This window comes from Pseudorasbora parva, chromosome 12, assembly GCF_024679245.1.
Source record: "Pseudorasbora parva isolate DD20220531a chromosome 12, ASM2467924v1, whole genome shotgun sequence".
Lineage (NCBI taxonomy): Eukaryota > Metazoa > Chordata > Actinopteri > Cypriniformes > Gobionidae > Pseudorasbora > Pseudorasbora parva.
In genome coordinates, this window is record NC_090183.1 from 13,441,617 (window position 1) to 13,469,510 (window position 27,894).

General features: G+C 38.3%; 1 protein-coding gene across 1 annotated transcript; it reads left to right on the forward strand.

Moving 5' to 3' along the window:
* stk24b (serine/threonine kinase 24b (STE20 homolog, yeast)) lies at positions 1–27,828 on the forward strand. The gene is made up of 11 exons (XM_067459224.1): positions 1–705; positions 6,946–7,176; positions 17,426–17,482; positions 17,681–17,789; positions 21,432–21,589; positions 21,743–21,928; positions 22,145–22,290; positions 23,592–23,709; positions 24,123–24,185; positions 25,710–25,855; positions 26,940–27,828. The coding sequence occupies exons 1-11, from the start codon at positions 664–666 to the stop codon at positions 26,977–26,979; spliced, it is 1,296 nt and encodes a 431-aa protein (XP_067315325.1). The 5' UTR covers positions 1–663; the 3' UTR covers positions 26,980–27,828.
* The last annotated feature ends 66 nt before the right edge of the window (positions 27,829–27,894 follow it).

Genomic DNA, 27,894 nt, shown 5'->3' on the forward strand with positions numbered 1-27,894 from the left:
ACGCGTCCGGATCCGCCCTGATGTCCCGATGACAGCACGGACAAGATGGCGGCCAGCTGGGAAGTGAAGTGAGGATGTCAACATCATTTCTTCAGTTCAAACAAGTCGGGATTTTCACCACCCACCCCGTCGATCAGTCAGCCATATAGTTCATGTTCCGTGCATCTGTTTTAGAAGCCGATACCGGGGCATTTTTACGGAAACGTGCGCATGTTTTTGCGCTATGTTTTGGAAATCCGTTTGCGCAAAGAGGACCATCAACTCTTGACTAGCGTTCTGGCCTGCATGAGCCTCCAAAACCCACTTCAGGAGGGATCAAAAGAGCGTTCCAACGCCAGATCGTGCGCAACATCGACTGAAACTCGCAGATCAGTCCGCTTGACGCTGTTTTGTGTGGAGTTTGCGGTGATTTCCGCGATGAAGAGCAGCAGTTCTCATTAAAGCTGCGGAAGTGGATGAGAGGTTTTCACGCCAGTCATCTTTCAAATGCACTTTCTGCCCACCCGTGGATGCTCTTTACTCCATTTACCTGCTGTAAAACATCTAAGACCGCATTAAAACTCTGGCGAACGGGATCCAGGGGTGCATTAGCAGTATTTGTTTTTTCCGGAAACAGTGTTTTTTGCTGACTTGTTGGCCAGTTTTAGTGGTTAAAGTGACGCCATGGCTCATTCTCCAGTGCAGGGCAGTCTGCCTGGGATGCAGGTAAGATACACAAATCATTGTTTATAGTCTCCTTTAGGTCACATGAAGCAACATAGGTGTATTTGTCCCTCACTGTATCTGAGTAAGCGAGTTTCTACTCACTCATAAGTTGCTGAAGATAAAAAATCTGACAGCCTTTTTGTGTAATGTGTTGAGCATGAACTTATTCAATGTGAGTGTTTTTTTGTTTGTTTTTGTCTCATTGATTTGTGCATGCAAGATGAGGATGAGGTGATAGTCTGGCCAAGCCCCTCATGTAGTAGTTCGGATGTTTTCAATCAATGCTACACACAGACCCTGAGATGTGATCGTCAATGAGGGACCCCATTCTAAAATTAAAAAAAGCATATATTAAAATGTACATATACATTCATGTTATATATATATATATGTGTATATATATATATATATATATATATATATATATATATATATATATATATATATATATATATATAATGTGTGTATGTATATGTGTGTATATATGTATGTATGTATATATATATGTCTGTCTGTCTGTGTGTGTGCGCACTGTCAAGCGATTAATAAAATATATTACACACACGTATATGACTCTGTACCACAAAACCAGTCATGATTTTTCATACATCATATAAAAGCTGAAATAAGATTTCCATTGATGTATGGTTTGTTAGGATATGACAATATTTGGCCGAGATACGACTGACTGAAAATCTGGAATCTGAGGGTGCAAAAAAATCTCTAAATCTAAAATATCTGGTCTAAAAATTGAAAATGAAGTCATTAACAACACACATTACTACTAATAATACATTTGATATATTAACATTAGGAAATGTACAAAATATCTGAATGGAACATGATCTTTACTTTATATCCTAATGATTTTTGGCATAAAAGAAAAATCTAAAATTTTGACTCATACATTGTATTGTTGTCTAATTGCCACAAATATTCTTGGGCAACTTATGATTGATTTTGTGTTTTAAACACACACGCACACACACGCACACACACACACACACACACACACAAAGAAATGTTAAGTTAGATGCGATTTGTTTTGCCATTTTATTTAAATGTCGATTAATTGGGTTTTAAAAAACCCTGTAGAAATGGACTGGAGGTGGCCTGACTAAGTTTGGTTTATTTCAGATATTTATGGAAAAGCACAGCAACTGTGATGCTTAACAGAAGAGGCTTTGAGTACTTCATCATCAACTAAGCTGGGAGGACAACAATTTAGAAAGCCTCTCCATTAAATATTAAAATGTTGATGTTCTAGTCCTCTAGAGAGCATTAGAACCCTTTCTGGGACATCCTTTATGAAACTGAATTGTACCAAGATTGTATGTGAAGTGGGACAGTGAAAAAGTAATTCTGTTCTTCTCCAATCCATGAAAGAAAGGAAAGCATGTAGTGAAAGGCTAGAGACAAAAGGAAAGAGGGTGATGAAGGATGGAGAGATGTCTCCTGAGAGTAACCATCATAACTGGGTCACTTGGTTGGGTCTCTATTCATGCTGGGCCATATGACTGGTCTGCCCTCAGGACCGGAGCTCAATCTGCCATCCCAAATAGTTGAAATGGCTTCTCGTTTATTTAGGTTGAAGATGCAAGAAGCCATTTTTTGGCTGAGAACTTCAATCTTTTAAAGATTCAGTGTATGAAGAGGAAAACTGGAATTATGTAGGAGGTGACAGACATCCACAAAGATGGCTACAAGTCAACAGATCTGAAAGCTTAGTGATGGAATAGGCATTCATTATCTAGTATTTCCTAATGGGTCACAAAGGAGTTGTGGTGGTCATCCATTAGGAATATTTCTGACTCCAGCATGCTCTGACCTGGCTTTAACACACCTCATATGGAGTTTCCAGCTCTTTAAAACACAAACGTAGATGAGAGCCAAGAGATGACGTGGCCTTCTAAAAGAATTTGTTGGCTGTTACACCTGTCAGCGTGTATCGGGATCAGGATTACGGAGATCAGCTGGGAGTGTAGGCGAGCAATCAGCATTAGGGCTGAATCAGGGAGCAAAGCCTTCATCATCTTCATGATGGGATGTGTAGATGACAGCTAATGAATCTCTGAGTGATGCATTAAAGGGCTCCTCTGTGGGTGTGTGCGCTTTGGGGAAAGATGTGCGAAAATGGTCTGTGTCTGAGAAAATCAATTTGTGTGTGTCTCTATGGTTTTTGTTCATAGGATGGCATCACTAGTTGACAGTGCGCAGATTGGCTATCGGTCTCCGAGATGCTTGTCAGCATGCATCATTTATCGCAGTGACTACTGTTCACTGGCCTCATTTCATAAAAGGTTTTGTCATCCTTTGAGATACGTGGCACATTGTGCTGTAATTGGTTAATCTGTGTGTTTGTATGAAACATGGGTCCTCAGCTGGTGTATGAAAAAATGGCAACAAAAAAAAAAAGGTCATAGCCATGTGCCCAATTAAACTCCATGGTATTTTATTGAAAATTCCCTAAGAAAAGCTTTTATAGACAACAGGCCCAGAAAATGATCTGGTGCTTCATTCTTACGTCATAGATAGTCCTACGAAACACCTCTACAGAACGTCTAATCCAGTAGCCCCACCCACCGACTCATGAAGGTTATCAGCTAGAACTAGCCAACAACAATTAAAGGGTTAGTTTACCCAAAAATTAAATTGATGTCATTAATGACACACCCTAATGTCTTTCCACACCCGTAAGACCTCCGTTCATCTTCGGAACATAGTTAAAGATATTTTATATTTTAGTCCCAGAGCATATGCAGTCTATGCACACTTTACTGTCCATGTCCAGAAAGCTACTAAAAACATCATCAAAGTAGTCCATATGTGACATCAGATGGTTAATTAGTATCTCTTGAAGCATCGAAAATACATTTTGGTCCAAAAATATCATATAAAAAATAAAAATATGATTCAGATCGCCAATGTCATATGATTTCAGCAGTTTGGCGGTTCGACACGCAATCCAAACTGCTGAAACCACGTGACATTGGCGATCCAAATCCTTGATCGATTCACTGATTCATGGCTGTTTGAATCTTTATTTGAAGAACACGGAAGAAAAGACAATGCTGAATAAAGTCGTAGTTTTTGGACCAAAATGTATTTTCGATGCTTCAAGAGATTCTAATTATCCATCTGATGTTTTGATGATGTTTTTATTCTCTTTCTGGGCATGGACAGTAAAGTGTGCATAGACTGCATATGGTCTGGGACTAAAATATAAAATATCTTAAACTGTGTTCTGAAGATGAACGGAGGTCTTACGGGTGAGGAACGACATTAGAGTGAGTCATTAATGACATTAATTTCATTTTTGGGTGAACTAACCCTTTAACATGCGAGGAAGATAGCCAGACATTGCGCTATTCCTGGTTGTGGAAGAACACAGTCGCTGTGTAAGCTTCCTTCGGATCCTAATATTAGGAATGTGTGGTTGAACTTTATTTTTAATGAAGTTCCAGCTCACGTGGGGAAGACATATTCACTTCAGTTCACTGCGGGATCGTTTGTAAACAAATCTCCGGTCTGCTGGGTTTGCATCCGACAGGAATGGTGCAACACACTTTTGTGAGTAAAACATGTTTTTATATGTAATAGTATTGCATTATTATAGATCTTTTTGCTTATGTGTACGTGTCTAACAGAAACATACCTTTCGCACGCTGGACTCAGACACGTATGGGCCAGGGCTCGCAAAGCCCGGCAGGGAGATCAATCTCATAATATTTCGTTTGATCTGTGCTGTTGTCTCTCTCGACTTGACATTTGAAGGGTGGCGTGTGTGTGCACGTGTACGCGCAGTTCACGCTTCTATCGACCATTCGTGCGGGCTATGTGTAATGTCAAAATAATAGTCCAATCAATTGCGGGTGGATGACAAATAAATCAGTGTTTGTTTGATAAAGACATTAACGAGTCCTGTGGTCGAAAAAATCATTCGGGGTGCCTCTTTCACAGCAATCTCTCGCCTCCCTCATGTGAACTGACAGGGACCTGAAGTTCATTAAATATGCAAATCTTAACCAATCCTAGCCGTGGGCGTTTACTTCCAAGTCTCCAGTGCGGCACGCCCATCAAAACCCAGTGTTCAGGAGAGAGCCTCAAAACCAGTGTAGAAAATAGTCTATTACTTATTAGTTATGATGTTTTTGAATGTAAAAACCAGACGAATGTCATTAGTGGACCTCAGACAACAGTATAATTTTTAAAGCCAGTTCGACACCTTTAAAACGTTTTTAAGTCTCTCTGCTCACAAAGGCTGTGCTAATTTGATCAAAAATACAGTAAAATCAGTAGTAATGTGAAATATTGTCCATATAAAAAAAATCCATATTTAAAATTTTATAGAGTAAAATATCTAGCTTTCCCCAGACTGCCTTCCGTATTCAGCTTACAAAATTGTAATGCCTCTTATTACTGATGTCATTTACATTTTTTCAGTAAGTTGAATGTAGTTTTTTCTTATTCATTTTTTTTATGTAACTCTGATTGTATTTGTCTGAAAGAAGAATGCCATATACACCTAGGATGGTTATAGGGTGCGTAAATAATGGGGTAATTTTAATTTTTTATTTTTGTTTGAACTATCCCTTTAATATTTTTATGTATGTGAAGAGAGAGATTTTTTTAGGACTCTTTGATAAATAGAAAATTCAAAAGAACAGCATTTATTTAAAAATCAAATCTTTTTTAACATTACAAATGTATTTACTGCAACTTTTGATCAATTTAATATGCCCTTGCTGAACAAAAGTATTGGTGTTTTCAACACACACAAAAAAAACTTTTGAATGATAAATGAGTTTAATAATACCCATACAATTCAAGCCACATTTAAAAAACGGCATTGTCAGTTTTCCTATCCAACATATGCTTAATTTAGCAAATTATTGGGAATTATTCTAATTTGCACACTATTAAGTGTATGATTTTAAAAACTGTTTTGAATGATAAACAGTATTTGGTACTGTATTCGGTCAAGATGTAAAATTTGGTCCTGTAGCGAAACCGCTTGAATTGGAAAATGAGATGAAATGGAAAACATCACTTTAAATCTTTGCTAGAGGTGTAATCAGCCTTTGCTTTCAGCCTTCTATCACATCATGGTAAAGATTTCCCTAAACAGATTTCCTTGATAATCCATGGCACCCTGAGGTACAGGGCATTAGAATAATGTCCTTTAGGCTGTGGGCAAAATCTGCTCTCTTTCATCTTGAATGTTTGGTGCTCTAATGCTGTGAACGACGGGCTCTGTCGTCATCCATTTAACTGGATTTCACACTTTTATGAGGTCCCCATGAAATCCTGCCTGCGTGTACCACCCGCAGCGCCTCTGATACTGCGCTGGACAAGCTGTTCTGCTCTTGTGTTCGGTGGCAGTATGACTGCACTCGGTAGGTTTAGAGTTTATGCTAGCGAAAGAGATTTGGAGGATTTTAAGGTCGTGAATTTTTGCGAGCTCAGAGGATGTGCACGGCAGCAGTTCGGGATTGTCTTGAATTCAGGTCACATTGAGTGATAGTCTAGCATGGCTTGTTTTGCTTTTTATTTGAATGATCTTGATGAAGTGGTGGTGATGTTTGGAACTGGTTTTGGAGGCTTAAGTTAGTGTGCAAGAGCTGAACCGAGGTTAACTGGGTTCCTCGGCTAGATCTGCTGGTATTTATTCAAGTGCTGCTGAGTTTAACCACAGTGGACTCCCGAGCGAGCTGCCTAATGCTAATAATGTCGCCGCTGTTTGTAGCTCTCTCTGTTTCCTTTAAGAAGGCCTCAGGGGTCTGAGATGTTCAGGGTCATGGCTGAGAACTCTGGGAACTTTGGTCCCAACCAGATGTGCTTTACTCGTCAAACATATTCTGGTCCTGCTTCATAGCATTTCAAAGTCAAACCAAACTTTGTGTTATAAGAGCCCATCTTCAGACCGATCAGAAGTCGCATTGCAGTATTTTTAACCATTTCATTGATGCATTGAGATCATTTTAAGTAATGATTATCCTCTTGTTTACTTGGATTGCTGTAAAATACCAAACACTATCTACTTTCATCATTTGGAAGCCTTTATGTAATGATGGCTGTGACTAGATGGCCCAAGACTCTTTTCTGTGAGGAAATCTTACCCTAAAACATCACTTCATGGGATTTTAATGTTACTACATAAATTACTTAATTGTTTAAACTGCACAAAGCAAAGCCAAGGAGAAGACCTATACTGAATCAGATTTGTTTTTTTCATAACAGAATTTAAAAGCAGATCCCGAGGAGTTGTTCACCAAGCTGGAGAGAATCGGTAAGGGTTCGTTCGGAGAGGTATTCAAGGGCATCGACAATCGCACGCAGAAAGTGGTGGCCATCAAGATCATCGATCTGGAGGAAGCTGAAGATGAGATCGAAGACATTCAGCAGGAAATCACAGTGTTGAGCCAGTGCGACAGTCCCTTTGTCACCAAATACTACGGTTCCTACTTAAAGGTAAGTAGCCAAACCATATGACACCAGTGATGTCAGCCATGATGAATAAGGGCTCGAAATCGGGCACAGTGAAATCTTCTGCGTTAACAGAATTCTACTTGGTCTGCACCACAGTGCTTCCTTAGCCGCTTTTCCGCTGACGGCCAGTGCGAGCCAGGTTGTTGTTTAAATTCATACCTACGTAATCACCATCACCAAAAATGTACTTTTTTTTTTACATTAAAGTTTGAAAAAAAAAAAAAAAGACTTTTTTTTTTCTTTTTTACTGTTACTGCAAACCAAAATATTTTTAAGGATGGCCTCAGTTGTATCTGTTTCTGTTTATTTGTTGTCACAGGACAGTATGTTTACACCACATTTAGAAAGAAACTGATAATTTCTACAAAATTTCCACCAAAAATACGACCTGAGGGAGCACTCTCTTCAGTGACAGTCCCAATACAGTTATATTTTCAGTCAGGGAAACAGGAAGCTACCTAAAAACTGGACGTGCTTTATTTTGACATATGCAGAGCTAAAATGGGATATCAGACAGTCCGGTATAAAGAGATGAAAAGAACTGACAGATAAAATAAATACATGCCTGTGATAGCCTATATGAGTTGTCTGGTCTGCCTTTTATGGTAATCATAATCTACATTGAATCCTAAACAGAAGTTATTTCAAACACTCTCTGCTCTGAAAATGAGTTTTGAGCTTAAAATAATTTTAAAAGTATTTTAATGCTGATGTTAGCTTGTATATGAAATCATCCACTGTGTTGCTATCTCCAAACTTCACCTTTGTTTGAAACCACTCTTTAATCCTGAGCTGGCCCGCTTTGAACAAAGGTATTCATTGGGCAAAAAAACCCTGGCCGTTCCCCCCGAGGAAGCCCCGGAAGCGATAGTGGAAATGCGACTGGTCCTGGCCAGCTCTAGCACGCCTGCATTGGGCCAGACAGTGGAAACGCCTTTTTATGGCTTTGAAAATAATGAATAGTTCTGTTCGCCAAAGCAGAATTATAGGGTTAGTTCACCCAAAATTGAACATTCTGTCATCTATTGCTCACCCTCATGTCGTTCCAAACCCTAAAGTTTTCTGTTCATCTTTAAAATTAAAAAAGATATTTAATGAAACCTAAGAGAATGAAATCCATTCCAGCAAAACATTGACACTTAAAGGTGCCCTAGAATGAAAAATGAATTAACCTTGCCATAGTAAAAATAATAAGAGTTCAGTACACGGACATCACATACTGTGGGTCTCAAACACTATTGCCTCCTACGTTTTATGTAAATCTCGTGCATGAAAAAAAAACAGAAAAATAAGTGATTCTCAACATAACGACACATGCAACGCAATTGCTGGGGATCATTAATATGTATGCCCTCAACATTTGCATATGTCCGGACATGTTCATTGTCAGGCGGAACTGACGAAGCTGAATCATCGGGACTGCAGGTAAACAAGCGACTCTCGAGGAAAGCAAAAAAGGCAGCTCTCATGGACACACATCATGTTCCAGACTGTGCAGGGGACGTGAGGAATTTAACATTTTTTATCTATGGGAAGGATATGTAGTCATGGTTGATGTTTATTATAATCGGTTACCACAACAATTTAATTCAAAATCGCTTGTTTGTTCGGCCCATTTCAAGCAAGCTTAACTCAGCCTCTTAAACTGAAGAAAGGGGCAATTACAACTATATTCCTGCAAGCAGTAAGTAGTGATTTATCCCCTTATTTGACTGTTTAAACGATTTCTGATTAAATTGACAGTTTCTTAGAGAGACAGCATTGTCTAGATAACGCAAGATGCTAGTACAGTAACAACAGGAAACTCCAAGTACCATACAAAACTAAATAGTGTGTATATATTTCTATTTTTGAGAACTTACGTATGATGTTTTTGCATGCTTGTTTTTCAGAGTACATCACAGTCACTGCGTAACCTACATTGTAACTAACGCTATATAAACATGCAATATCGTTGACGAAAAAAGACGAGTCTAAAATGTTCTTTAAAAAATTAAAACTTGAACAAAAAATGCTGGTTTTGGTTTTGTCAGAGGGAAAGAATTTAAATCTAATTTAATTTAAATCTCCAATCAGAGCTTTTCTGTGAAAAGAACATGAATACTCTCTGGTGTTTTACCTAAACAATCTGGCAACCATATTCTCTCTCGCTCTCGCACACAAGTAGGCTGCATTTTAGCAATCTCCATTTGAAATGTTCTGCTTAAAGTGTCATTCAGTCGGTCTGTGGACTGTCAGGACTCACGAGCTCCTTTGCTGAGCAACTGAACTGCTGTGTGCTGTGAGCTGCTGAAATAAGCCAATCAGAGCAGAGCTCTGACATTCATGACTCTTCCAAATAAGGCAAAAACAGAGCATTACATCCTAGAGACAATTTATGGGGTTGTAAATGGATCTGTAAAACTATCTGGACAATTTTTGCCCTTAAATAAGCCACATATACCCTCTATGTAGATATCGGAGAACAATTTAACATATTGTTTCAACTCATTCTAGGGCACTTTTAAAAAAGTTCATAAAGACATCCATATGAATCGAGCAGTTTAATCCAATCCTTCTGAGGAGTCATGATCGCACCGGTTTAACTTTGGCTTTTATTCACATATAAACATTGTGCTTGCTTGATGCGCGAGACGCATGGTTGAGCTGCTGTTTACCATATATAATGTGAATTTGATATGGGTTTGGAATGACATGAGAGTAAGTAATTGATAACATAATTTTCATTTTTGGGTGACCTATTTAGCTTCTGTGATGACAGCCCCATGATTCCAGTTTATAAGAAAACATATCTACCGCATCCTCAAGAAGTCATTTCAGTACTCTAATTTGGTGCTGAAGAAAGCTTTTTTTTGTTATCTTACCACAGTTGAAAACAGCTGTGCTACTTAATGAAGTACGGAATTCACAGCACAATGTCTTTTTTTTTCTGTTGCTGAAGAGATGCCAGTATACTGACATTTCTGTAGTCCAATTTTGGCTTCAAAGAAACAGCTTCCTCTAGAAACTCATCAGTCAATTGTTCTTTTGAGAGATGAAGGCTTTTCCATCTGTGAGTATACAATACCGTCTTGAATCAAGACCGCATACTGGATTTAAACAAGGCAGAAAGTAGATGTCCCAGATGCACAGATACAAGAGGACAACAGAGTGTCTAGTCTGAGAAACAGACACCCTTCAGGTCCTCACTGGCAGCTTTGTTCAATAGTATATGCCAAACACCAGTTTCATCTGAAACCGTGAAAAGCAGACTGGGTCTTGTAGGCAGACGTTTAAAGAAAAAGGTTCATCTGAAATTAGCGAAATAGAAAAATTGGTAGAATGAGCAACTTGGAGGCTGGGCAGTAAATGATTAGACAAGAGTGTTCTGGATGGCTGAATCTTAATGGGAACAATTTGACAAGTCTCTGAGAAGTTCTAGATTTAAAAAAAAGAAAAGGTCAGTTTATAAAGAAGCTCATGCCCAAGGTCTGTTTAAACAGCTGTCATTGTTCACTCGGATATGGTGAATAAAAGTATCACAACGTCCACGGTCCAAGTCCTATTGCGATATGCTGACGCGCCCATGGTGACGCGTCATTGCTTGTCACGTGACAGCAGCAACAGCGCTGAATGAATGAGGATCTTTTTTTATCATTTTTCCTTTTTTATTCAGAATATTCACAAATGTGTTAGCTATGGCATGAAATATCTGATATTTCGATTGTCAAATACATGCAAGTGGAAGTATATTGTTTTTTAAACACCTTTATAACGATGGCGTTAGTTGAGCTGTATGCGTGATGGGCGCCGCCGTTTTAGTTTGTGCCGCAGACGCAGTTCAGAGAATCGGATCTGTTGGATTTACAACCTCTATATTGACATGAATAACACATGAATTCATCCACTTCTCCCGAAATACTTAAAAGTAAGTGGCTGGTAAACTGGGAATAGAATAGAGTAAACATTAAAGCTACTTACACAATGTGTATCTAATATGAATAAAACATGTCGAATTATAATGGAAAGGATTATTATTACTTCTTCCATAGACATCAGTGTGTATTTTACAAACTCTAAATGAATTGTTTTTTAGTACTTATGTGAATTTATATGTTTGAAACCTAAAATAAACAGTAGGTGGTTGAAAACACTGAAAAGTTGTGATATGACAGCTCTGAGCGCGCCTGTCTCTGGCTAAACTCAACATTTGAATTTAGCAGTTGATCATGTAATGGACTTGATCATATGCTCCAGGGACCAGCCTAGACTGATTACACCTGTGTGATCGTACGTGCGAAAGGCTTAAAAACAATACATTTTCTGACACAAATTTTTTTAAATGTAGGATTAAATCTTTTTATTTTTCTTAGAAATGCTTGGTTTTCACCAAACACGTAGTCATCTCGTATTGTATCGATATCGAGATATCTGGCATGAAAATCGAGATATGAAATTTTGTTCATATCGTTCAGCCCTATTGGATCCGTGCATAAGCTCTTAAACTGTCATATTAATCAAAGAACAAAGGAGAGAAAATCACATTAAAAGCACATTTTTTGTTACCGTATTACTACTGCTAGTTTGAAAAAATGGCAACTCTATTTGGAGATTGATGCAGAAAAAACTATTTTAGGTTAACTTTTTTTTTGGTTCATGTTCAAATTTATGAGAAGTTGATGAGATTTTGTTTCACGGTGTACCTTCATAGTTGGCTAAATCAGGAAAATAGATTTCCCCCTTTTCATATAGGTTTGAACTTGGCAAATGTTGTATGCAAAGCTGTTAGAAAGTAATAACCATCATACCACATTTGTGCACATTTTTCGGTTGATGTAGATTTCAGACAGATCAATATTACACGGCTCACACCGATGGCCTTAGTTATTACTATTTGGCGTGCTGTCAGACGGCAGTCCACTTCCCACTGTGAAGTGTAAAACTAGCTTGTGTGGGTGTTCGTAAATCAGCCTTGCAACCATTTCAGACTTTTTGTCTCACTCTCTCTCCTCGACCACCGCATTCACTATTATGCTCATAATCTTTGATGGCCCATTTATTGTGTGATTTGTCAACATTAGACTCGAGCACAATTATGCTGCTTTCGCATGCTATTGAAAATTTCCCACTTCGCACTTCTGAAGTTGTGATTAGAAACTTTTTGCATTCAAGTGCTTTGTTGTTGGAGCTGTGAGTAAAACATACAATACACTTCAAATGATTATTCAGAATTGTAAATATGCACTACTTTAACGACAAGACAACTTGCTTCTTACTCAGTATTTTTGTCTTGTTTCTAGTCTAAATATCTAAAGTCTTAAATCAAGATGTATTTTAGCCTGACAAGCCAGACCCACATCAAGATGTTTGGTCTGGAAACTCACCATTGACAGGGCTCAATCCGAGGGGCGGGATAAACGGTCGTCTTACAAACTCCCTCTGCACGCGATAGGATAGCGCTACACCAACCAGAGCAATTAAGGTGAAGCAGAGCTAGTTGAAAGATTAAACTTTTCGCCGTATCCTGTTGGGAAAAACTCAGAACACATCTTCCCTTCTTAAGAATGACTTCAGTGCCGTTCTTTTCTCAGAGAAAAGCTTAACTCCAAGTCTTCCAGAGTCGCGGTCAAAGCTGATTCGAAAGACCGCCGTTCACCAGTTTCTGTGTTTACTAGAAGCACGCAAGCGCAACTTGGCCGTCATTAAGCCCCGCCCACCGACTCTATACACGATGTGATTGGTCCGACCAGAGTTTGGGTTTTAAAGCTCAGAAGGGTATTGAGAGTTGCTAGACGACACTCGCGGCAGATTAGATTTGCTGCTGCTAGGGTGCGTCTAGACTTCTAGGTTAGATGAATTTACTAGATAAGTAAAATGACGAGAGATTGTTTTCTGGAAAATCAAATCAAAATGAAGCAAGCAAAAGAATCTGCCAATGGGGTAAGAAAAAGAATACCAGTCACAGCAATGATCATTCTCCACTCCGCCATGTTTAAAGCTTGTGGCACGCCCATCTTGGGATGTTAGATTGGATATCAAAATGATCCCTGAGCTTCTCAGTGGTAAATGCGACTGGAGAGGGCATTCATTTTGAATTGTCAACTAGGAAACACATATTTACGATAATTTCAAAGGCACATTAAGGCAGCATTAGCCCAAGTGACACAAATGGAAGAAAAATAGCTGTTCACTTCATGTTCAAGTTAAAAGGAACCACAGGAATCATACTATCTGTTGTGTGTTTAAAGCTGCTAGCCTATGAGAGAGAGAGAGAGAGAAACACAGACAGCACACAGCAGCTGTAATTTCGGCCTGGGGGAATATACAGCATGTATTTTTGGAAGAGAGAAACAGCCCGTAGCATCAGTTATTACTTTGAAGATCTGTTACGATGAACAGGAAGTGGAATAACAGGTTCGAATAGGTACATTTTCTTGCCTGTGCAAAACTCACTGTTAATTAACTCTCGCAGTGTTTGCTAATCCATTGCTAAGTTGTTCTGAGTGGTTTAGGATGTTGGCAAGTTATCCTGGGTGATTGCTTAGATGTTCTGGGTGGTTGCTAGGTGTATTTTTACTGTCACGTGTGAAAAGAGCTCTTTTCCTTCATAAGTGTGGTCACATTAGCAACATTTTATCAGATTTTCTCGGGCAAAGTCCAGTGTCTATTGTCAAATTGTCAGGAGTGTATTGATGTGTGAAGAACACAGAATCTGCTTTTAAGCCGTTTTAAAACCTTCTGCTTTTTGTTGGTCAACGCGTCTCATCTGCGTGACCAACTTGAGCCTGTCACAAACACATTTAATTTTGGCCATGGAAATTTAAAACGGCAAGTTGCAGTGGGGCAAAAAAAGTATTAAGTCAGCCACCAATTGTTCAAGTTCACCCACGTAAACAGATGAGAGAGGCCTGCAATTGTCATCATATGTACACTCCAACTATGAGAGACAGAATATGGAAAAAAATCCAGAAAATCAGTGTCTGATTTTTCAAGAATTTATTTGCAAATTATGGTGGAACATAAGTATTTGGTCAATAACAAAAGTTAATGTCAATACTTTGTTATATACCCTTTGTTGGCAATGACAGAGGTCAAGCGTTTTCTGTAAGTCGCCACAAGGTTTTTACACACTGTTGCTGGTAGTTCCTCCATGCAGATCTGCTCTAGAGCAGTGATGTTTTGGGGCTGTCGCTGGGCGTTTTCCTTTACACAGATCAGTCGTCTTGGTCCCTTTGCAGAAAAACAGCCCCAAAGCATGATGTTTTCACCCCAATGCTTCACAGTAGGTATGGTGCAACTTTGCATTCTTTCTCCTCCAAACGCGAGTTTGTTGAGTTTTTAAATATGCTTAAATAGCTCATTAAATATGCAAATCTTATCCAATCCTAGCCGTGGACATTTACTTCCAAGTCTCCAGTACGTCACACTCATCAAAATCCAGTGTTCAGGATAGAGCCTCAAAACTAGTGTAGAAAATAGCCTATTACTTTTTAGTTATGATGTTTTTGAATGTAAAAAACACACGAACATCATTAGTTGACCTCGGACAAAAGTATAACAAAATAAAAAAGCCAGTTCATGACACCTTTAATTTTTGTTTGTTTTATGCTGTTGTTTCACAACAAAACATTGAAAAGCCTGATTGTTCAGAGTGAGCGAGGACATTTTTGATTTAAATCTATCTACTAAGATGATGTATATGGTGTGGATCCTTCCTTCACTGTAAGATTGAGATTTTTTGTTTTTTTATCCACCCAGTAAAAATCATAAGATGGATCACTTAAGCCCCGTCCACACGGAGACACATTTAGCTGTATAGATATACATTTTGTACCATATCAGCATTTTGTCCACACGGATCCAGCCTTTTGGGAGAATGAAAACTATATATTTTTTAAAACCGGGTCCCAATGTGGATAAATCTGAAAACGGCACCCTCGCGTTTTCATGTGTACAGCCAATCCGTATATTTTAAGAAACGGTGATGTCATCACGCCACGTCCCACACGCAAAAGACTAGAAAGGATACAGCTACGGGCACAGTATTCAATAGTGCGTCATTTAATTACTGTACTTGCATTATTGTAAGGGTATGTTTAGTGTGGGGGTAGGTGTAGGCGTTAATAAAACACATCTGGTAAGTAGCAAATTTATTTATTGTCATTTTATTGTGCGTTTTTTTTTTTTTTTTTTTTTTTTTGCCTCACCTCCTTCCACTGCTGTACCCCTTCTAGCCCACAACTCTTCTTCTCCGTTTTTTGGTGTATTTCTGTGGCAGAATTACAGTTCCACACACTGGCCAGGCATGTATAATACATCGCTTTGAGTCGGTTTCAATGATTTCGTGACGTGTACGCAGTAGGGATGCCACAATTCTCAATATTATATTGAACCGTTTGGTATGTCATTCAAGGTTCAATACGTGCTTTGAATTGCGAATATTATACATTATATGTGGAATATTTCTCTCATATGCACTAAACTAAAGTTAGGAGGTGTTTGAATGCTGAAATTCTGCCGTCAGAGTGTTATACTCACAGGTCATAGTTATTTACAATCAAGAAAGTTAATTATTCGCATGTGTTTAAAGCCTTGTCAGTTAAACATTTAATTTGCTTGCTTATGCACTGTTTTACATGTGCTAAACGCGCGCACACTAAAAGCCTGTCAAACACACGTGATTACTGGACTAAGTAATCTTAGTGCGCTAATAATGTTAAATACACCCTCAGTCATGTTTAAAGTGAAAGTGAAATCTGCGTCTGTCTGTATTTGAGATGTGAGCAGGTCGTGAACACTTGTCCTTAAAGGGACAGTTCACCTCTTATGTTAATAAAACAAAAGACAGAAAAAATCACTCGCTGCTTTTGAATAAAAAAAAAAAAACGTTAATACAGTAGCTTTTAATCAATGTACATTTTATATTGAAGTGTTTCAATTTTACATTTATTCTTTCAAATTCATACTTAAATGCTGCTGGACAGCTCTGATCTGTCACTGTAAATCTTCATATATATATTTATTTTATATTATTCAATATGCTAGGAATGTGTACAAGGGTTTTTAAGTATAATTCTAAGTTTAAGTAAGGTTTTGCAAGTCTTTTAAGTAAAATAAATAAAGAGTATTGCAATCAAAATAATTCTCCTTAACCTCTTTCTATTCCTGTTGCCTAAGAATAGAATGGTAAAAAACAAAAACAAAAACTGAGGTATGTATTGAATCGTGGACTAATAGCATTGTTGCATCCCTAGTGTGCAGATATTTCTTGAAACGAGGGGAAAAAAGATCCGATCCAGCACACCTCTCCTCAACAAGCCACAAAATTTAAACGGATAGTTTACCCAAAAAGGAAAATTTGATGTTTATCTGCTTACCCCTAGGGCATCCAATATGTAGGTGTGTTTGTTTCTTCAGTAGAACACAAATTAAGATATTTACAACCGCTGCTCGTATAATGTATGCCAATTTGCTGTATTTCTATGATAGTAAAAAACACATAGACATACAAATACATATTAAACAAAGCAGCTTGTGACGACACATTGATGTCTTAAGACACGAAACGATTGGCTTGTGTCAGAAACCAAACAGTATTTTGTTACTCATAATTTTTTGGGTGAACTATTCCTTTATGGTATCATTCATATTTGTAACATATAAATGGTGTTTGCATAATGTGCACCAAATCATTTTCAAGTAATTTGTGCATTTATTTTTTGATCAACATGCCAGTGCTGCAGTGCACAGAAGACCATCAATTATTTTCAGGTGAAAAAAATACCTGATAGGTACACAAGCAAAGATAAAAAAAGAACACAGAACTTTGTAGCTCTGCTGTGGTGAACCATTAGGTGCAATAAATGAAGTTTATATTTTAAAGGTGCTCTTCGTGCTTCTTCATTTTCAGTGTACACACACACACACACACACACACACACACACACACACACACACACACACACACACACACACACACACACACACACACACACACACACAAAGCTCATGCTCTCTCACTCTTTGAGCTCGTCATGTGAGGTGGGAGGTATGTAACCCAATTTTCACTCTTCACTCTCTCTCAGTCTAGCTAATCCCAAATTAAAGGAGAGATTAGGATTACACAGCTACCCTCTCACTAGCAAATGCCCAGACTCTGGAAAAGTAGTTTGTTTGAGGGTTGATAGATTTTTCTTGCCTTTTGATGCCTAATTTCACGAATTCCTCTCTCCATATCTTTCTCTTGCAATAGGACACAAAATTATGGATCATCATGGAGTATTTAGGCGGTGGATCTGCACTGGATTTGGTATGAAATAGGACTTTTTTCTAGAGACTAATGCAGCTTTACATTGATTTATGTATCTTATAAATTTGGTAATGTTTATAATGTCTTCTAATCCCTCATTTTTCACTTAAATATGTGTCCACTTAAAGTCTAAATCTTTGTGTTTTTTGTTGTTGTCATGATCGACTAGGCTTGTGTTTGATCATTATTCTCTTTCAGCTGGAGCCTGGCGCTCTGGACGAAACGCAGATCGCCACCATCCTGAGAGAGATCTTGAAAGGCCTGGAGTATCTACACTCTGAGAAAAAGATCCACAGAGACATCAAAGGTATGAATGTGCGAATCGAGGTCATCTTGACCTTAGAAGGCATGACCATCTAATGCATATTGCACACAAAAATGAAAGAGCAGGGTGAAATTTCAAGTTCAGATCTCCTCTGCAAGTTTTTGGAGTCAGGATTTGTATCAGTCCACTAGGGCACAATTTCCAGGTTTCTTCAAGAAACACTTCTGTGGATGATTTGTCTGGGTTTGCTTACTTTGCAAGGTACATAGAATAGTTATTATTAGCAGGTATACATTATCAGTTGTACGGCTTCATGTTCATGAATATTGTCTGTTTTTTTGCATAGTATTGCAGTCAAAAACACAATTCAGTCCAATATTTGTATTTGTGATTTGTCTGTTTAGACCAATACATACAAAGCGGAGGATAGTCTAAATAAAAAATGCTAATTCATTATTCAACAGTAGGTGGCATTTATGGGAAAGCAGAAATACAGCATATATCCCTTTTAGTCCAGTACATAAGGTGCTATGAAACTTTCTGTTTCTGACACAAAGAAAGGAAGTCAAACAGAGTCAACTTGTTTTCAAACAGCTGTTCGCTTTTTTTAAAATTCGCAATGGTGTTTATCAGATAGCACAAAATACAAGAGTACTGAGACAAGGGAGTCAGTTTCTACCTCTGCTATTCACTGTTGCTAGGGAAAATATTATGTTAATGAGCACCAGCAATTTGTAGTTTTATGTAATGGCAGAGTCTCTGGGCATGTGACCAGAATTATGAATGTCATTGGTTGAAAATGATCAAAGCCAAACAGATGTTCTGGTTTCAGTTTTCAATCAGGTGAATGCTCTGCCCTCTGTAGTGGAGAGCAGCAGCTCATTTGCATTTAAAGGAGACACACACAAAACAGCTCAAACAGCTTAATCACAACAATTATTTTCAAAATGTCATATTAAATGATCTGTTAGGAATGTTGATATGAAACTTCACAGACACACTCCTGAGACTTCTATTACATCTTGTAAAAAGGGGCATAATAGGTGCTCTTTAAAATTATTTTAATTTGACAGTATATGAGACCCCCCCCCCCACACACACACACAACTATATGCCAAAAGGAAAATTCTGTTATTAATTACTTACCCTTATGTTGTTCCAAATCCATAAGACCTTCGTTCTTCTTCGAAACACAAATTAAGATATTTTATACAATACACTCCCCAATACACTCCTCGCTCACTGATATCAGAAACACTGCTTCGTCTTCGCTCAGAGGAAATTTGCGGCTAACCGCTAAAAGTATTTAAGTAAGCTCTGAAATATCACTATAAAGTTCGGTTTATAACCTTCATTAAATAAAATAAAAACTTAATAATAGGAGAGAGCCTAGTTTCAATGTGGTTTATTGGAACAGTATTGTGCATTTTTCCCCCACTGTAGGCCATGCCAGGCTTAGGCTTTATCAGCATTAAAAGTTAAATATCATTGCTGTTTTTTGCAGTGCAAATTTTGTTTAGGTTTTCAAAATATGTTTTCATCAGTTATTTTATCTACGGATCAAGCGTTTGTGTTTTTTTTAATCATTACTCTATAGTCTAATTGGGTGGCCAGAAAGCTATGCCATAATCATACATACAGTACAGGCCAAAAGTTTGGACACATTACTATTTGTAATGTTTTTGAAAGAAGTTTTTTCTGCTCATCAAGCCTGCATTTATTTGAGCAAAAATACATATTTTTTTAAAATATTATGATATATTATTACAATTTAAAGGGGGGGTGAAACACTCAGTTTCAGTCAGTGTCATGTCAATCTTGAGTACCTATAGAGTAGCATTGCATCCTGCATATCTCCGAAAAGTCTTTATTTTTTTTATAATTATATAAGAAAGATGCGCTGTTCCGAGTCTTTCCGAAAAAAGCCGAGCGGGTGGGGGCGTGTCGTGTGAGCGGAGCTAAATAATGACGTGTGCAGCAGCGCGCTGCAGTGAGGAAAGTGAGTCGCTCTGTGAGGAAAGTGAGTCGCTCTGTGAGGAAAGTGAGTCGCTCTGTGAGGAAAGTGATTCGCTCTGTGAGGAAAGTGATTCGCCCGCCGCGTGAGGAAAGTGATTCGCCCGCCGCGTGAGGAAAGTGATTCGCCCGCCGCGTGAGGAAAGTGATTCGCCCGCCGCGTGAGGAAAGTGATTCGCCCGCCGCGTGAGGAAAGTGATTCGCCCGCCGCGTGAGGAAAGTGATTCGCCCGCCGCGTGAGGAAAGTGATTCGCTCTGTGAGGAAAGTGATTCGCTCTGTGAGGAAAGTGATTCGCTCTGTGAGGAAAGTGATTCGCTCTGTGAGGAAAGTGATTCGCTCTGTGAGGAAAGTGATTCGCTCTGTGAGGAAAGTGATTCGCTCTGTGAGGAAAGTGATTCGCTCTGTGAGGAAAGTGATTCGCTCTGTGAGGAAAGTGATTCGCTCTGTGAGGAAAGTGATTCGCTCTGTGAGGAAAGTGATTCGCTCTGTGAGGAAAGTGATTCGCTCTGTGAGGAAAGTGATTCGCTCAGTGAGGAAAGTGATTCGCCCGCCGCGTGAGGAAAGTGAGTCGCTCTGTGAGGAAAGTGATTCGCTCAGTGAGGAAAGTGATTCGCCTGCCGCGTGAGGAAAGTGAGTCGCTCTGTGAGGAAAGTGATTCGCTCAGTGAGGAAAGTGATTCGCCTGCCGCGTGAGGAAAGTGAGTCGCTCTGTGAGGAAAGTGATTCGCCCGTCGCGTGAGGAAAGTGCTAATACAGATCGACCGCCGGCCTATCAGTGGGTAAGTCAGTAGCTACTGGTTATATCACCTGTTTAGCATCCTACAAGCCAGCGCTTTGATGGGCGTAGCCTGTTGCTTTCGCTCTCTCCCTTGCTCTCTCTCACGCGCTTCCGGTAGAATTGTCCGTAAGGCCCATACAAGGAAATTCCGCCCCCGTTAACGTCAAAGGGGACGCATGATCTCAAAAAACTTGCCGAAACTTATGACTAACCGGAAGTAGTATTTTTGACAAAGAAATACTCCCATCAAACGTCCACCTTAACTTTTGAAACTTTGTCTATGTTTAGTATGGGATTCCAAGTCTTTAACAGTGTAAAAAGATCAGTATGCATGAAACAGCATTTCACCCCCCCTTTAAAATATTTGGTTTTCAATGTATTATACTTTAAATGATCATTTAATTTCTGTGATGCAGAGCTGAATTTTCAGCTTACTCCAGTCTTCAGTGTCACGTGGCATCCAGTCTATCACATGATCCTTCAGAAATCATTCTAATATTCTGATTTATTATGAATGTTGGAAACAGTTCTGCTGCCTAATATATTTGATGAATAAAAGGGTCAAAAGAACTGCATTTATTCACAAAAAAAAAATATTAAGCAGCAGAACTGTTTCCAACTTTGAAAATTAATCATCATATTAGAATGATTTCTAAAGGATCATGTGATGATCCATAACGTTCAATGCTCAAAAAATCATTTTGTAATGCATTTCTCTGTTTTCATGGACCCCCCTAACACCCCTAACACCCCTTTGAGGCTCCCTAAGGGTTTCCCAGTTTGAACTTCTGACATAGATAACACATCTCACTGGTTTTTGGTACACTCTAACTAACACACACTTTCAATCCTTCCCTTGTTTGTTTGTATGTTTGTTTGTTCGTTTGTTTCAGCTGCAAATGTATTGTTGTCGGAGCAAGGGGAGGTGAAGCTGGCAGATTTTGGTGTTGCCGGTCAGCTCACAGACACGCAGATCAAGCGGAACACATTCGTGGGAACGCCCTTCTGGATGGCACCAGAGGTCATCAAACAGTCCGCCTATGACTCAAAGGTGAGGGTTGCTGTAGACATGTCAAAGGCTCAGACATCTGGTTCTGTATTTGATCCTGATCGTAACGTCTTGTTCGTTTTTTCCTTATGATTCATTCTGATTTGAGATAATGTGGAAGTAGAACGGTCATGAAAACATTTAGCGTTTTTCCAGGCTGATATTTGGTCATTGGGCATCACGGCGATTGAGCTGGCTAAAGGAGAGCCGCCCCACTCTGATCTGCACCCCATGAAGGTTCTGTTCCTCATTCCAAAGAACAACCCTCCCACACTAGAGGGCAACTACTGCAAACCTCTGAAAGAGTTTGTCGAGGCCTGTCTAAACAAAGAGCCCAGTTTTGTGAGTATGATCGTACAGGATTCCCAGAGGTCATTTCCTCCTGTCGGGTTCACTGATCCTGCTGGAAAAACAGTTTGTTCTATTTCTGCTAGTCAGATCATGATCTTTTTATGGTTATCAAGGCTTGTACTATAATTGTATCTGCATCAAAATTGAAGTATAATTTCAAAGGACTACTCTAACCCATTTTCTCTTGTGTTTTTGTCTTCATCCCAGAGACCGACAGCCAAAGAGTTGCTGAAACACAAGCTAATCGTGCGCTATGCGAAGAAAACGTCCTATCTGACGGAACTCATCGACAAATACAAGCGCTGGAAGGCTGAACAGACCCGAGCAGAGTCAAGCTCTGATGAATCTGACTCGTACGACACTCAAATCACAATGATAAAAATGATAATTGTCATCATTTACGTACCCTCATGTGTTTTTCATACTGGAATGCATTCCTTTCTTTTGATAAGCATTGGGAACCAAATTAAATTGAATCTCATTTACTTATATTTATATGGAGAGAAAAAAAGACATTTCTCAAAATATTCTCTTGTTTAACAAAATATAAAGAAAGTCATAGAGTTTTGGAAGGAGATGAGGGTGAGTAAAAAATGACACTATCTCCCTGAGTTAAATCAACTAGCAGAAAAATTCACATGCTGTTTTATGTCAGTGTCTTCAGAAATGGGTAACATATTTAAAGGTTAATTTATTTTTTAAAACAAAAATAAATTGATGTCATTAATTACTCACCCTAATGTCGTTCCTCACCCGTAAGACCTCTGTTCATCTTCAGAACACAGTTTAAGATATTTTATATTTAGTCTGAGAGTGTATGGAAGTGTATGCACACTATACTGTCCATGTCCAGAAAGGGAATAAAAACATCATCAGAGTAGTCCATATGTGACATCAGTTAGTTAATTAGAATCTCTTGAAGCATTGGAAAAACATTTTGGTCCAAAAATAACAAAAACTATGACTTTATTCAGCATTGTCTTCTCTTCCGCGTTTGTTTTCAAACCTCAAATAAAGATTCAAACGGTTCTGAATCAGCGTATTGATTCGGATCGCCAATGTCATGTGATTTCAGCAGTTTGACACGCGATCTGAATCAATCCGCTGATTCATGAGCTTTTGAATCTTTATTTGAGGTTTGAAAACAAACCCAGAAGAGAAGACAATGCTGAATAAAGTCGAAGTTTTTGTTATTTTTTGACCAAAATGTATTTTCGATGCTTCAAGAGATTCTAATGAACTAACTGATGTCACATATGGACTACTCTGATGATGTTTTTATTCCCTTTCTGGACATGGACAGTATAGTGTGCATACACTTAGATACACTGTCGGGCTAAATATAAAATATCTTAAACTGTGTTCTGAAGATGAACGGAGGTCTTACGGGTGTGGAACGACATTAGGGTGAGTCATTAATGACATAAATTTAATTTTTGGGTGAACTAACCCTTTAAGTGACAGAAAACATTTTATTTTTTTACTTTTCATTTATTAAAACTAATTTAAGACAAACTGGGTGACCGAAGCACATTAAAAACAGGGTAACAATTTACTTAAAATCCTGTATGTATAATGCCATACAATGGACCAAGCATCATTAATGCATTAAAATACTTTTATAATGCATATATATATATATATATATTATCAGAGAACCGGATGGCCAGGCGTCTGGTGGGAATGAGTTTGGCAGTGATGACTGGATCTTCACCATCCGAGAGAAAGACCCCAAAAAGCTGCAGAACGGAGCCAGTCTAACAGGAGAAGAGGTAGGTGACAGCTCAAATCCGCAACTTACGCTGCATTCACACGGTGCCAATACTTGACAAAGTCTGAAGCTTAGTGCTGACACGACCATCATAGTAAAAAAAAAGCAATAATATTACTTTTCCGGTATCATAATTGACTAGCATCTCCGCTAGGGTTTTTTGCATTGATCTTATTGTTTAATGCCTGCATGGCACTTAGAAAATGTACAACTTTTCAACTTCTGCCATGAACAACGGCAGTGACGCAACGCAGCGGAACCAGCAAGTAAGTTCAGCAACGCATGCCGTCACCCATTCAAAGTAAATGAGAAGCGGTGACGCTGATACCCCGACGTGTGAATGCAGCATTACTGTTGTGTTGAGTAAATGGTTCTTTATCTCAGTGTGTGATATGACGTCCTATGCTTCCACAGGAGCCCAACAAGAGGCCCCTGTCCCAGAGTCTGTCCACTGTCATCACTCCAGTATTAACCGAGGTAGGAAGTGACATTAATCCCTGCCACAGTTGGAACTGTCAATGCTAAAATCTGTAATTTGTTTAAAGACCCAAGTATATTTGTACTTACCAGCAGCGAGGTCACACATTGGCTACGGTGGCACTGACCCAAACATAATTGGTTTTGAAAACAGACTTTTTAAATTTTATTCTGCTTTCTTTTTCTTTATCTAGGCTCCCATTTCCCTATTTCACTAAGGTCCACTCACTTTGATATCTGTGGCTTTGCCACTGCTATATAAAAGATCAGAATGAAGATTAAAAGTGCCACTTGAATGCCTTATTATATCTTAAAAGTATCTTTTGAAGGTGGCCGTCACTCCCTCAGGCCTCTTACTAATCAGTATGGAGCAATGAGGTATTTAAGGCGGAGAGCGGAAAATGGAAGGATGCTGGGGGAAAAAAGCCCAGGGACAAGTGACTGCACACTAATTTGTTCCACCCTCTCCTTCGTTCAAGGACAAATCCTTCCATTTCCTGCCATTCTCTTCATAAGAGTGCAGTGGACTGTAGTCTTAACTGGACTCTTGACTTTAAGATTTTAAAGTTAGTGATATTAGTGTACATTACAATCAACAAATGACTCCAAACTGCATTGTGAAGCTTTGCTGAAAAAAGTAGAAGTGTGGTTTGGTATATAGTTATAAATAGTATAGTAATATTAAATCAATAGTTTTAACTAAACTCTTATATTAACTAAAATATAGTATTATGTTACTGGTAAGTACCTTTACACATGAAGGTTTTATATGTTAATATTATTTAATGCATTTATCATCGTTAACTAACAATGAACCAGTGGTTCATTGTTAATGTTTGCTTGGGTCAATTAAATAATATTAACAGTTACAACTTGTTATAATATATTAGTAAATGTTGATATTACCATTAGCTGAGATTAATAAATGCTTTAGAAGGACTTTTTATTGTTAGTTCTTGTTAATTAATATAGTTAACAAATGGAACCTTTTTGTAACGTGTCACCATATTATTATATCTCAATATTTATTACAAATATGTATTATATTAAGTATCATATTTTAATATAAAATAGTATTATAAGAATATTAGGTAAATAATGTTACATTTCATTTTAATTAAAGATGCACTGTGACCTTTTTTTATTATAAGAGGTGCAAAAAATCTTTCAAACCATGGCTTTACACAAATATTTTCCCCAAAGAAATATGTAAAACATCAACAACAACAACAACAACAAAAACAAGAAGAAATACTCTGGTTATGTAATATGTAAAAAAAAAAGAAAAAATGGTTTAATTAAAATAAATAAATCAATATTGTGATTATATACTGTTATATAAAATTACTCATACCTAGATTTTTTGCCTAGTGGTCAGTGATCCTAGCTTGTTAAAGTAAAGTTATGGGTTAAGCTCTCATTACTGCTGTCACTGCCAGTTTACTCCAAGGATCTTGCTTCTATAATAAATGTGCTTTGGATGAGGCATCAGCTGCATGTGAAATGATGTGTGTGTGTCCTCAGCTGAAGGAAGGGGCGGGAGAGGCTGCAGCAGCGACGGTAAAGCCCGAAGTTCTGGAACAGCTCGGGGAGGCCATTTTTCTGGCCGAGGAGGCATATCCAGGGATCTCAGATGTCATGGTCACCCAACTTATTCAAAGGCTACAGCGGTAAGGACTGCACCCTGTGACTCACATTTTCCCCAAGATTCCTTTGGTTTTACACTTTCCATTTGTAAATGTACTAAAATGAAGTCACACATGAGATGCTTCTACTCTAGAGCCAAAGCAACTCATCAAAATTAACCTCAATTTCATTAACACAGGAACAAGTAAATAAACTAAGTATGTGAGGAGAAAATATTCAGAGAGAAAGTATACTACTGTTTAAAAATGTATTTTTTTCTCCTTTAATATATTTTAAAATGTAGTTTATTCTTGTGATGACATCATGACGCCAGTCTTCAGTGACACATGACCCTTTAGAAATCATTCTAATATGATGATTTGGTGCAAACATTTATTTTTACAATTGTTAAAAACCGTTGTGCTGCTTAATATTTTTGTTGTAAACATGATTTTTTTTTTTTTTTTTTTTTTGCTGGATTCATTGACAAAAGGCTTTTGAAGTAAATACTGTTCTCTTGATTTTTGATCTTTTGTGACGTTTATTAATGGCTTTAATTTATTTATTGCATCGATGTTATATAAAATTATTAATTTCTTTAAAAAAAAATACCCCAAACTACTTGGAAAACACATCAGCACTTTTAAGCCATCGGTTGATTTCATGGACCGTGGAAAATACCAAAAGAAGGAGGAGGGAGTGCTTGAGGGACATGCCTAAAGTGGTTTACAGAACTTCACACACTGGATTAGAAGCGCCACATTTTAAAAATGAGAATACATTTCAGAGTCCTGCATTATGATTGTCCCAAATCCCTAATGTACAGAAATACTTCTGCTAACAATTTGAGTAAGATGGCAGATATATTATTCCTTTAACCTTAATTTTTGATTCTGGATATGGACTTATATATAAGATCGCAGTTCTCCCATTATTCTGAAAACAAAACATTATACAACTAAACAAAATAACATGATGTGATATAATATAGAAAATACATATAATATAAAACCGCTTCCACGATCCATGGTAGCTTTGATATAACGGTCAGAATTTCTTTTCTTTTTTTTTTTTAAGAATAATGCATCTATTAGTTATATCCTTCATGCTTCATTGTCTTTCATGCAGGTTCTCTAGGGAAAGAACATCATCCTCATCGCACCAGTGATTATTCCATTAGCCTGTCCGTCTCTCTTCAGTCCCGCCCCCCGGCATCAGCTCAGCGAATCCTGACACCAGCAGACTCTGTGACGTCTACCCTGGAGGACCGACTGTCCTTCACTAGCTTATCAAGAGAACTTATCAAACTCCTCAAGCTTCCCCTAGTTTCACTTTTCTTTTATAATCTCCTGGAACACTTTGGAGCGTGTGTGTGCGCGTGCGTGTACGTGTCATAGTGTGGTTGTAATGAAGGCCGCTTAAGCAATGGACAAAACGTAGATGTAACTCCTTTGGCTAAGTACAGAGTGCGATGGAGGCAGGTCGTTCTGCATTATTGCACCCGAGCTTGTGGAAGAATGCATTAAGTGTATGCCATCACAGGGCGAGGAGACCGGTCTGTCACCGCCTCCTTCACCCGAAACAAAATACAAGATAGTGTGCATGACTCTGAACAAAATGCATGTGTGGAGAAGACGGATGTCTGTTGGTGTGCGTGCGCATCCAAGCCCTGACGTGAAGGAGATTGCAGTTCTCACGCTGAAATCTCAGGTAATCTGCGACAAGCAGAGCAGTCATCCAGGAAGACAGAGGGCGCTATGTTTGGATTTGTGTACAGATCTGTGTAAATAGTCTCAATTTTACAGACCTTTAAAAGAGATGATGGATTTTTGCAAATGAATCACTGTGTACAGATGGCCAAGAGCTTCTGTAGATATTGTTAGAAACAAAAGAAAGGTAAATATTTAAAAATCAAGCTTCTGAAATGGCCATTACTGAAATGCCTTGCCTTTTTATCAAATGTACATTTCGGGGGTGCTCTGTTAATTTTAATAAGAAATTAAAGGGTTTTACTCAAGGTTTGAGATCCTACTAACTTTTTTTTGGGTCTGTTTTGGAGTGAAAGAATCTGTTCAATATCACC

Bases quoted from the DNA above. Each gene is read 5' to 3' on its own strand.
- stk24b (XM_067459224.1), top strand. From the start codon at position 664: ATGGCTCATTCTCCAGTGCAGGGCAGTCTGCCTGGGATGCAG. The intron at 17,483-17,680 runs GTATGAAATAGG...ATTCTCTTTCAG, and splicing joins GTGGATCTGCACTGGATTTG to CTGGAGCCTGGCGCTCTGGA. The intron at 21,590-21,742 runs GTGAGGGTTGCT...GCGTTTTTCCAG, and splicing joins AGTCCGCCTATGACTCAAAG to GCTGATATTTGGTCATTGGG.